General features: G+C 40.3%; 1 protein-coding gene across 1 annotated transcript in view; it reads left to right on the top strand.

The window, feature by feature from the left end:
* The first annotated feature begins 460 nt into the window (after window positions 1-460).
* LOC139725779 (uncharacterized) overlaps window positions 461-12,149 on the top strand; it is a 60,661-nt gene continuing 48,972 nt past the window's right edge. Inside the window, exons 1-11 of the mRNA XM_071636861.1 lie at window positions 461-577; window positions 2,598-2,746; window positions 3,498-3,636; window positions 6,027-6,196; window positions 6,457-6,625; window positions 7,265-7,361; window positions 8,299-8,532; window positions 9,066-9,302; window positions 9,633-9,869; window positions 10,297-10,533; window positions 10,741-11,913. Of these exons, the coding sequence (XP_071492962.1) occupies window positions 461-577; window positions 2,598-2,746; window positions 3,498-3,636; window positions 6,027-6,196; window positions 6,457-6,625; window positions 7,265-7,361; window positions 8,299-8,532; window positions 9,066-9,302; window positions 9,633-9,869; window positions 10,297-10,533; window positions 10,741-11,913 (2,959 nt within the window). The remainder of the gene's footprint in view (window positions 578-2,597; window positions 2,747-3,497; window positions 3,637-6,026; window positions 6,197-6,456; window positions 6,626-7,264; window positions 7,362-8,298; window positions 8,533-9,065; window positions 9,303-9,632; window positions 9,870-10,296; window positions 10,534-10,740; window positions 11,914-12,149) is intronic.

Genomic DNA, 12,149 nt, shown 5'->3' with positions numbered 1-12,149 from the left:
CAGCCATGGTGGTTTCATGACGTCAAGTGATTTGCTTTTCAGTCTTTTACAATACTTCCCTGTCATTAAGTCTGACATGCAACATGAGGATGTTGGGCCCAACAGTTGCCCAATGTACATGTAGCTTCACTTTGATGAGGAGCTATCTTTGGTTCGGGGCGTAATTATTTCAGCAGCAGGTATAACAAGCCCTAAATGATAGTCAGAAATAAAGGGGACAAGCTTTGGAGATAAAATGGTTGAAAGAAGTGCACAGAATGGTATGCACATCAATGCTTTTCATCTTTTATTCACCTATTCTGGTGAATTCTGGTTCAAAGGGAATCTGAACGCAGTGTCATGAGGTTGACGTGAAATTTATGGCCGACTGAAATTTAATACAAAATGTAAACGGCTTTGCGTTGGTCCATTATCTTGCTTTTTGTGTTGGTCCAATATCTTGCTTTCGCCATGGGCGATCATGGTCGCCCTGGTGGAGCACGGGGGAATTCCCTTATTTCATAATAGGAGAAGCGTCAACCCTGTCGTTATGACTCGCAACATCGCTGATGATGCCTGTGATAAAAATATTCACGACGTAATCACAGGACAGTTCAAACAGACTGCAGACATAAAGGATGTCTGGAAATTGGAGCATTTGACTTTGCTAACTGCAATGAAAACTTTAAACGGCTTCTTCAACCTTTCCTGACATTAAATCTAACATGTGAATGAAGCTGGGCCAAGTGGGCTTCTATAAATGCTATATCCTTTGTTTGGTATAGTGACTATTTACTATATATTTCTGTAGCAAGCTATATGAATACAGTTTAAAGGGAGAGAGATATGGAGAGGGAATGATAGCTTTAAGTGAGATATTGAAAGAAGCCACATAATAATATTCGAACGAAAATGACGTGCTCTTTTGTTCACTTATTCTGATGACTTCCTGCTCAAAGTAAATAGGATCACACGCAGTATCATTTTTAATGGGGACACGAAATTCAAAGCCGACTAGAATGTGATGTACAATATAAATGGTCTTCCTTCGTCCATTATTTTTGCTTTGTCGCCATGATCGCCCTGGTACAGCATGGGGAATTCCCTAATCTGTAATTTTTCGTAATCTGGTAATAGGAGGATTGCCAACACTGTCGTTGCTATATGACTTGCAACTTCACTGATGATGCGTGTGATAATCATGTCTTGATTGTAGGACAGTTCACGAGACTACGTATCCTCATTTTACCCAAGGATGCTGGAAAAACAAATTTTGACTTTTTTTTTTTGCGATTATGACATTTTGGACCTATAGTTTGAGCTCATTTTAGTGTAGATAAAAATTGTATCGATAAAACGGTTGTGGGCCAGATCATGATGTGATCACTGCAAATGTGTCGACAACCATTATACATTTTCAATGTATTATGCTTGAAGATGTGAGCACATTTTTTTTTTTCAAGTGATCACCTGATAACATCCGTTATTTAGGCGTCTCGGTGGTTTCGGTATATAAGACGAATGTTTGTATGGCTTACGCACCTATCTTTATATCCAAGATTGAGTCAGTCACTCAAGTCGACAGTTTCCGTATTATCATATCTCTTCTCGCTGGGCTAAAGTAGTGAAAAATGAAAACCCTTATTAGCAATTATTTTGCTGAAGGCTGGTTTGTACTTAACAGTACTACTTCACTGAGGGACCTCTTTAAACTGCATCAAGCAGTCTTTTGTCTTATCCTCTAACCTTTCTGTCTTCACTAAATCTGAATGTCAGTTCAAATTCGGTAAATAAGACAACTCATATTGTTAGATATTACTTGAAAACTATTTCACATTGTGTTGAATGTCTGTAAAGTATAATGCTACCATAATGATTAGTTGATACAGATTTGAAATTTAACTAATTAGGCATGCATTACTATTAAAAAAAAAACTTTACACAGTGACCACACAAAGGAGAACTGATAGACTTTCTTTCATTTAACGAGTTTTAACGAATTTACGTTTTTCAACTTTTTGTACTATTCAAAACACACAAAATGTTTAGCATTGTTTTTTACAGGGTCCTCTCCCTCTTTAGCAAAGTTTCCTAAATTTTCTCGATCATGTGAACCTCAATTCACATCTATTAATCTGTGTTTGTAATGTAAATAGTCATATGCAATGAGCTTTATAGTTGTCATTGACTCTTTGTTGAAAAGCGAAATAGATCCCAAATGATTACCGGTAATGGAATTTGTCCAATTTCCCAGAATAAAAGGTTCATAGGGTGATAACAATGTATTTCTTCCAAGCGGAAGTTTCCTTGTACGTAACTATAAATTTTGATACACTGGAGCGCGGAAAATTTCTATTTCTTCTCCATGACAAATTTTGCAAGGAAGTACACTTAAAAAAAAAAAAATCGTTTCACTGTAACAAATTGTATCTGAGTTTCCATTCTGCCTTCCAATACGACATAACTTTATATGTCTTGTTGCCAAACAGACAATCTAACACCATAATTTTGAATATGGTTTTGTTAACTTTTTCTTCTGTTAAGGAACTAGGATTCTGTTCTGTTTTTGCTTGATTGTAATCTATGGCATTCTTCTTCTTCTATCTCTAAATTCCTAGGCGACAGCTCTGGTCAAGGTTTCCTTTCAACTCGAATCGTATTCCAATCCAGATCACGAAGAATTAGACGGTGGCTGTTGCGACGACTTTTTCTTTTTCTGCAACGCATGCGACAACTACTTCCTCTTGTGTTTCTCCGAAGTTAGAAGGCAAGTAATTTTGAGCACGATTAGAGAAGTGTGATTAGGTGGCCTGAAGCTCTATAAGGCGCGTGAATAGGAGAGCACAGGTCCAAATCTTAGTGGCGCCCCTGCAGTGTCACTCGTATATAACATATTTTTAACGGTTCTATACACGCAGAGTTCGGGGACATTCTTCCCGATTTATTTATCAGGGAAAATCTTTCTTCCGCAGGGAAAATTGTGACTAAGATGAGCAGAGGCAGATACCTCTGCTATTACATACGTCGTTGTGTAGATGAAATGAAAAGAAATGAAGGCCTAATCTTCTAACGTATTATGTACTGTTTTTGCTGGATATGTAAGAGCGCCATGAGCATCATTCTTCATGGACTTCAGCGCATTATAAGAGGCCGCTATTATTATCATTATTATCATTATTATTATTATTATCATTATTATTATCATTATCATTATCATTATTATTATTATTATTATTATTATCATTATCATTATTATTATTATTATTATTAATCTATGCAGTTAATCGAGTGACAACGATGACTTTTCAGGCATACATTGGGATGTATTTACATGCAAATGGCCTATAGATAACCCCCTAGCATGGGAAAGATGTTCAGGTTTCATTGTCCTGGACTTTAGCTGGTCTTGGATCCAAACACCAGAAATTTTTACCACGATGAAGAGAAGAGATGATTCAGTTTATTGATTGCAATCAGTTTACTTCACGTGCAATCTATCCATATTGTTGTACTCACAGCTCGTTCACACAGAGCTCTTGTCCCTACGGCAAGCACGAGACCGACAGATTGTATAAGGACAACGATGACTTTAACTTTCCTCAGACTTTAGCGAACACGGTTCAAAACCCTCTTGAGCTCTCTATCAACTCGTGGCAGGTGAGATAACCATCTCCTTTTCTAGTTCACTAATTATTACGAATGTTATAACATTTTCTGTGTTAAGGTTAATCAAAAATCGGAATGTATTTCAAACTGCATTCGTGTAAAAGGCTATTTAGTGATTACCTGTTGAAATGCGTGACACAAGGATATGCGATACTGTGCCTTTTTCCCCATTAACTTGTGCATAACCTTAACAAAACAAAACCAAAAACAAGAACAAACTATTGTTCTATGGGCAAATGTTCTGAAAACAAAACTAAGTGGAGGCAACAGATTTGCATTACTAATGCAGTGTGAAAATCTAAATGAAGGTGCAATCCTTTCCCTCCAAGTTGTATCCTTCAGCAGTGGCGTATCTGGGGGGGGGGGGGGGGGGGCAAGTGGGGCACGTGCCCCGGGCGCCACTCCTTGGGGCGCAAAAAAACGAAAAAAAAATACGAAGAAGAAGAAGAAAAAAAGAAAAAAACGAAGAAGAAGAAAAAAGAAAACAAGACGAAGAAGGGGAAAAAAAACTCGCCCGGAAGGGGGGAGGGAGAATGGTGGGGGGGGGGCAGAAAACCAAATCAAACAAGATAAAAACAAAACATGATGATGACGCGGACAAAATGACGATGTTTACTGTGTTCACACAAAAATACCATGTTCTGCGAGCTGAAATACAAAAATTTTCGGCTCGTTCGCTGCGCTCGCTCGCCAAAATTTATATAATAAAGAACGGGTAAGAACAAAACGTGATGATGATAAAATGACAGTGTCTATTGTGTTCACACATGTCATTTTATATTTAGCAGGCAAAATGTTTCACGGAGCAGCGGCAGCAATTTCTTTCGTTCTGAAGCGATCGCCAATTGGATCAAAAGAAGGCGTCAACGGTTTCGAACATAGCACGGGGGGGGGGGGGGGAGGCGAAAAAACAATCAAACAAGATAAGAACAAAACGTAATGATGACGCGGAAATATACAAATTTCGGCTCACTCGCTCGTACTAATTTAGAGTATTTTTTCAAGTCCTCAGTTTGTTGGTATAAATCGTTATCTATAAGGCCGTCACTATATCTTGATTAGAATTGTAAGATTTAATAAGCAAAAACTGACAAGAGTTTCATGATTTGTAAGCTGAAATACAAACATTTTCGGCTCGCTCGCTGTATAAAAAAGAGAAGAAGACTAGAACAAAACGTGACGATGACGCGGACAAAATGATAATGTCTATTGTGTTCACTCATGTCATTTTATATTTAGCAGGAAAAATGATACACGGAGCAGCGACTGCAATTTCATTCGTTCTGAAGCGATCGCCGATTGGATCAACAGAGGACGCCAACGGTTTGGAACATACGGGGGAGGGGGCGAAAAAAAAATAAAAAAATAAGAAAAAAAACTTAATTATGACGCAGAAATATACAAATTTCGGCTCACTCGCTCGTACTAATTTAGAGTATTTTTTGAAGTCCTCAGTTTGTCGGTATTAATCGTTATCTATAAGGTCGTCACTATAATTGTGAGATATAATAAGCAAAAAATGACAAGAATTCCTTGTTTTGTAAGCTGAAATAAAAAAATTTTCGGCTCGCTCACTGCGCTCGCTCGCCAAAATCTATATATAAAAAAAGATAAGAACAATACGTGATTATGACGAGGACATATACAAATTTCAGTTCACTCGCGCGCACTAATTTTAGAGTATTTTTTAAAGTCCTCAGTTTTTCAGTATAAATCGTTATCTCTAAGGCCGTCAGTATTTATCTTGATTAGAATTGTAAGATTGGTAAGCAAAAAATGAGAAGAATTCCATGTTTTGTAAGCTGAAATACAAAGATTTTCGGCTCGCTCGCTGCGCTCACTCGCCAAAATCTCTCAAAATTCATGACATTTAAATCACCCTCGAAAGATCCCTTTTAAGTGCTTGAAAAAGCATCATGTGGACTTTGTTTAAAGTCCCTACCGGGATGGGGTTGGAGTTGAACACTTTTTCAGAAATTGGGGGCGCAATTTTCGTGCTTGCCCCGGGCGCCGTTTTCCCTAGATACGCCACTGTCCTTCAGTTCTTACTTTAGCAATGCATCTACTTTTTGTAACACATAAGCCATAACCCTACATTTGATATTTTAACTGTAGGAACAATCGTGCTACTTTGATTCTGTTTCACAAGACTGGATGTGTTTCAAGCTGACGTGCTTTTTTCGCCATCCACATGCTGCTTAATGTACTCTTTGGGTGTTTAATTATGATGTTTGTCACAATTTGAAAAGGGACAATTCTCAATACATTATGTTCAAATGATTTAATGTATTTTTAGATATCAATTCATCACCCATGTATAATCTTAATTCGTTTGTATCTTTGTTTTTGTCCGTCTCTCACTCTACGTTACCAACCTGTAGGGCGGATTTAGAGCAAATATTGAAGTCCTTGACTTGGATCATTTGAATGACCATGATCTGATCGACCAAATCGGTTACAACTTCCAAGGAAGCTTGTACCAACCATTCCGATCAGCCGCGCTGGCCGAGACGAGGACTCTAAATTTGAACCATGGGAATGGACACGCCACGTGAGTAGGACCTTTTCTTCACTTTATACACTTACGTCTTGGTTGTAACGCTAAAACAAAGGTAAATTATCATTTTATGCTTATTTTCAGGTCTTTAAACCTTGAACTATGATAAACTTTTTCTCCAGTTTGAACTTAATGATCAAGTAGGGTGTAATACATATTCATATTGAAGAAGAGATAATCTAGACGCATAGAGTGAGGTACCATTTACTCTTAGAATCAATTCGCTTTTTTGTTTTTGTTTTTCTGATAAAAAGCATCAGAGTATCGGTGAAGGTTTACTGTGAACAGCATTACTACGACACGTCGGCCGGTTGCAGTGTTTACTGCTTGGCTCGGGACGACAACTTGGGCCACTACGACTGCGATGACATCACTGGGGCAAAGATATGTCTCTCTGGCTACGAAGGGCCCGACTGCAACCAGGTAAGAAATGTCGATTACAGCCATGGTGATTATTGCAAACAATAGTTATAGTAATATTGTGCTTGGAGAGAGGATAATAAACAGGGGTAAATCAAGTTTGTTGATTAGGGGTCAACTGGCATCTGTAGGATGATGGGGACGAACAAATGTGAAGACATTCGGTTGATGTGAAAGAGATGGCGAAAGAGAAAGAAAGGCAATGAGAGGGGGAGAAAATAGAAACAAAGTTTCGAGATGTGAAAAAAAATCGACTGGGAGGTGTGCCGTGGGTTATAGGGGAGGTACAGCTGGAGAGAACATACAATTTTGGATGTAGCGGATGATAAGGAAAGGTAAACAGGGACATGGGTTACTTGCTATGGAGGAGGAGAAGGAGGGATATAGAACAGAAACAGAGCTTTGTTTATGCCTTGGTGAGAAGAAAGAGAAGGAGAAAAGGAAGAGGAAGACGAAGTAGAAGAAAGTTAGTGGAAGAGTCCATTGATGTCAAGGGGATTTTACAAAGTATCAAGAGTCTGCACGTGAAGTACCAAAGTGTATTGAACATTATCTGAGGAAGTAAGAAAAACATCAAACGCGAGTAAAGGAAGCAGTGATGGTGGAATTGGAATTGTGACTAACCCATCTCCTCTCCGGCAGGCAACTGATGAATGTGATTCCGCTCCATGCTTGAACGGCGGGATCTGCGTCGATCTCCACGACGACTACCGCTGCAACTGTCTTCCAGGAACAACGGGTACATAGAGACAATTTCAAAACGAATTCAACTTTTGCATGTGCACCGACCCGTTGGTGCCGAACAATATTTCTGTCGACAAACATTATCGAATACATTTATTTACAAAATAAGGAGGTAAATATCTACATTAATATGATCATGTAGATACAGCCAGTGACATCATAGTTGTTATTCTTACATCGACTGTGTGTTGATATTATCAACACACAGTATGTAAGAGTAGCAACTATGTTGTCATTGGCTGTAGCAGTGGAAAACAAATGAAACGTAAAGGTCCGGTCTAAGATACTTGGCCTTCTTTACTCGATGCGACAGGTGTAATTGAGATAATTGACTGGATCATGCAGTTTCAGTGAGAAGCATAAGAGCAGCAAAAGCTTTGCGGATAGCTTGATGCCAGATTTTGTGCTGAAGACACGTTGAAGGGACAGGCGGTGCAAACGCACCATTGTCTTTCCCACGCTTCCGTCATTGTTTCTCCGAAGGGCAAACTAAAAATCACAGTAGACGTTTTGAGTTTCACCCCGTTTTCAATGACTCAGCAGTGATTACGAATACAAAGTGACACCTACCATGGTTTGTTTAAAAAAAATATGAAATTCATTGTGATTAATGTAATGTAATGTAGATTTAATTTCATTGCCAACGTTATGGCTGACTATGGTAGGGCCTATTAATAGTTTCAAAGGACAACCGTTATCTTATTTAAATTTTCACGTCGATTACATAATTGTAATTCTGTGAATACCCTTTCTTGTAGTTTATCCATTTCGCGATGTGATATTATACCGAACTATAATTTGTAGGACAAAGGAACACATTTTCGGTCAGCCTTATGAGCCTCAAGACGTTCGCAATTAGTTAATGTCCATCAATTTTTACTTTGTGAGCCGTTGTTCCTGTCATGCTCCTCGTTTTTCTCTTCGTCTTACAGGAAGTATGTGCCAGATTGACATTGATGAGTGTTTGAGCAGCCCATGTGTACATGGCACCTGTTCCACATCCAGTGGAGTATTAGACCAGTACACCTGCTCCTGTGATCCAGGCTATCAAGGAGTAAATTGCGAGGAAGAGATCGACGAGTGTGCCTCAGACCCTTGTCAGCGAGGTGGCACTTGCGTTGATGGCATCAGCGCCTACTTCTGCTTTTGTCCGCCTGGTTCACAAGGTTCGGGGACTTCACTTCTTCGAGGGTTTACCGGTTTATAATTTCACCGCGTGATATATTGTGCGCAATACTTGTGGTCGTGTATTTTGTGAATACGCGTATGTATATATCTATATCTAATTAAGTTGCAATATAACTACTAGTATCTATATTCCTATTGTTTAAGTGTATGTGTTCTGATTTATCTATGGCACTGATTATAAATTCTTAGAAATGTTAGATAGCATTTTACTGTCTCCCTATTTTATTCATTAGTATCGAAGAGATCTTTACCAACCCGTTTTCGCTGTCATCATCTACGCATGCAAAGTTTTGATAATAAATGGATTCGGGTCAATAAGTCATCTTGATGAATGTACTACACAAATGAATAGAGTAATGTTTCTTTCACTGGCATCGTTACAAAACCACCATGACCAAGATGCCCAGTGCAGAAACAAAAGCTCGCATGTAACTTTGCGGGATCTTTGTGTCAATTGCTTTAATTACACGTGGTCAGGGAGTTGGCATCTGTATTTTTTTCACACAAACAGGGCCCCGATGTGAAATTGATGCCGATGAATGCGCAAGCCAACCGTGCCAGCATGGCGGCACGTGCTCCACGTCGCAGGAGATGTTGAATCATTACCACTGCGAGTGCCTAGGTGGTTACACGGGCGTCAACTGTGAGTTGGACGAGGACGAGTGTTCTTCGGTTCCATGCCTACGCGGAGGAACTTGCCGTAACCTCGTCAACGGGTTTGAGTGTATTTGCCCTGCTGGCTCAGCTGGTGAGCCTATAGTCAAAGCCTTCCAGATAAATTGACAATTTCATCAATTCTAAAAGTCTACTATCATGAGTATGCTGTGCCTGTATCCACTGATGTAAAGGTGTGAGGGATGATGGCTCAATAAGATAATACTGATATTTTGACCTTGTAGGCATATCGAGCCTTTTTGCAATAATCAACATGACAAGTCATGGCCGTAAGAGAGACTCATTTTTGTTTTCAAAAAGAATCGTTTAAATATTCTGCTTGAACTTGATCGTTAAGATCCTAATAAATTGGACTCCAATCCCCTCTTTCCTTCCACCTGCCTTCTCTTTGTATGCATGTCAGGAGTACTCTGCGAGATGGACATCAATGAATGTCAAAGTTTCCCCTGCGGGTATGGCGGCACGTGCAGCACTGACCCTTTCGTGCTGGATTACTACTTCTGCACCTGTCAGTATGGTTTCATGGGGTCAAACTGTGAAATTGACGTGGATGAGTGTAACTCCAACCCGTGTCTGAATGGTGGTGTCTGCAGCGATCTCATCAACGGATTCCAGTGCCATTGCTTACAAGGCACCCAGGGTAGGAAACACAAGGCTGGGCAGATGGGAAGGGGTTGGATTGAACTTTATTGCAGATGGACCATTATATTGAAGCAGTTTAGATACATTTCCTGAACAACTATTTCATGCTTGCACTGTTTTTGTTTTTTTTTAATACGAAGGAATATTTGAAACGTGAGAACGAATATTGATACAAGAGGATGCAACTTTTATTGTCTGTTGGGACAGGAATGTTTGTACACAATAACTTTAAAGCTTCTGTATTCAATGAGAAAGCAATGGAGACAAAACATTCGGATGGACAAGTTGGGATATGGGGAGACCCTCTAGAGCAACTCGTGAGCTTGCTGATTTATAACCAATTTTTTTCATTTTAAAGGTAATGCTTCCATTCTCAAAGCCATAGCCTGTACAATCTAAAGGTGGTTCGTGTCAAATTTTGTCAGGCTACAACTGCGCAATCGATGTGGACGAATGTTCGAGTAGCCCATGCCAAAACGGTGGAACATGCTGGACGCTCCCAGGGCAGCTGAACGTCTTTAGCTGTGTGTGTCCAGAGGGATACACGGGAACACAGTGCGAGGCGGACATAGATGAGTGCGCTTCAAGTCCGTGCCAGCGAGGAGGACTTTGCGTAAATTTGGTTGACCGCTACTTCTGTAACTGTCCTGCAGGCAGCACAGGTGAGCGTATATTTTTTTCGCATTTATATACAGATAATATGTATATATTACATTGTATCTGACCGACTTTAGTCTGGTGTAACTCGTCTAGTAATAATTTATGTAGTCAAGGGTAGCTGAAAAATGTCCTGTCATCTCGACTTTCATCGTTACTGATGTAAATGTGAATGTGATAAACTTGCTCTTTATCCTATCTTATACCTTCAGGTTCCGAATGTGAAACTGACATCGACGAATGCATCTCATCCCCGTGCATGAACGGTGGGACCTGTTCAACACCTTACGCTCTGAATATTTACACGTGCGACTGTCCGGCAGATTTTATCGGAGTGAACTGTGGCAGTCATGTCTGCGATGTCAACCCTTGTTTTAATGGTGCTACATGCGAGTCTGTAGGGGGCGTTAGGCACTGTGTTTGCTCTCCTGGTTACGAGGGAATCTTCTGTGAGGCCGAGATAGATGAATGTGGAAGTAACCCGTGCCTCAATGCTGCAACATGCCGAGACATTGTTAACGGTTACTTATGTCAGTGCTCAGAAAACTATGGAGGCATTCACTGCGAAGTCGACAACAACATGTGTCGGTTCGGTCAGTGCCAGAGTGGAGCACATTGTGTGAATCTTCCTGGTGATTTTAGCTGTAATTGTCTACAAGGTTTCACAGGTGATCTCTGTCAGTTCAACATAGATGACTGCCATGATCATATATGTTTAAATGGTGGCACGACCGTGGACGGTATTGGTTCATGTACTTGCATTTGTCCGATGGGGTTCACTGGCCCCAACTGCCAAATAAACGTAGATGAATGCAGTTCAGACGCATGCAGTAATGGAGCAACCTGTATTGATGGTAATAATCACTTCACATGTATTTGCACGACTGGATACGAGGGCGTTCTCTGTACTGATATTATTGATAACTGTGCCAGTTCACCTTGCCAAAACTTGGCGCAGTGCGTCAACGGGCTGGCAAACTATGAATGCAGATGTCTCAATGGATTTGTGGGGATGAACTGTGATCTAGATATCGACGAGTGCGCAAGCTCTCCGTGCAGAAATAACGGAACATGCACAGACCTCACAGGCGCCTATGCATGTTCTTGTCAGTCCGGTTTCGAGGGTTACCAGTGCCAGGTAAATGTTGATGACTGTGCCAATAACGTTTGCCAGAATGGTGCCACGTGCATAGATGGAATCAACACTTATGTGTGCCTGTGTGGGCCTGGATTCAACGGACAGTTCTGTCACCAGCAAATCAACGAGTGTTCCAGCAATCCCTGCAGGAATTCCGGCATTTGCCATGACTTCATCAATGGATACATTTGTTCCTGTGTGTCTGGATATCACGGCGTTCACTGTGATTGTCCGCCGGGAACAGCAGGTATGAGAAAATATCAATGTCAAAGAAAGCGAAATGATATGCATAATGAATATGCAAAGGTAGGGAAGTTAGGATATCAAGTTACCTGCACAATACTGTGCTCGTGTGCTGCGGACTTGTAATGCGTAACATGTAATAGATCATGTACAATAGACTGCGTTTATCAAAAAGGGCTATTACGGACTTGTCGCATTTGATGTATCACTTACAATTTGAGCCATCAGATCAGAAACAAA

The sequence above is a fragment of the Diadema antillarum genome, unplaced genomic scaffold (assembly GCF_040938485.1).
Source record: "Diadema antillarum isolate AM-2024a unplaced genomic scaffold, OU_Dant_1.0 seq00000059_RagTag, whole genome shotgun sequence".
NCBI lineage: Eukaryota > Metazoa > Echinodermata > Echinoidea > Diadematoida > Diadematidae > Diadema > Diadema antillarum.
Note: the sequence above shows the minus strand (reverse complement) of the source record. Positions and strands in the feature narration are given on the sequence as shown.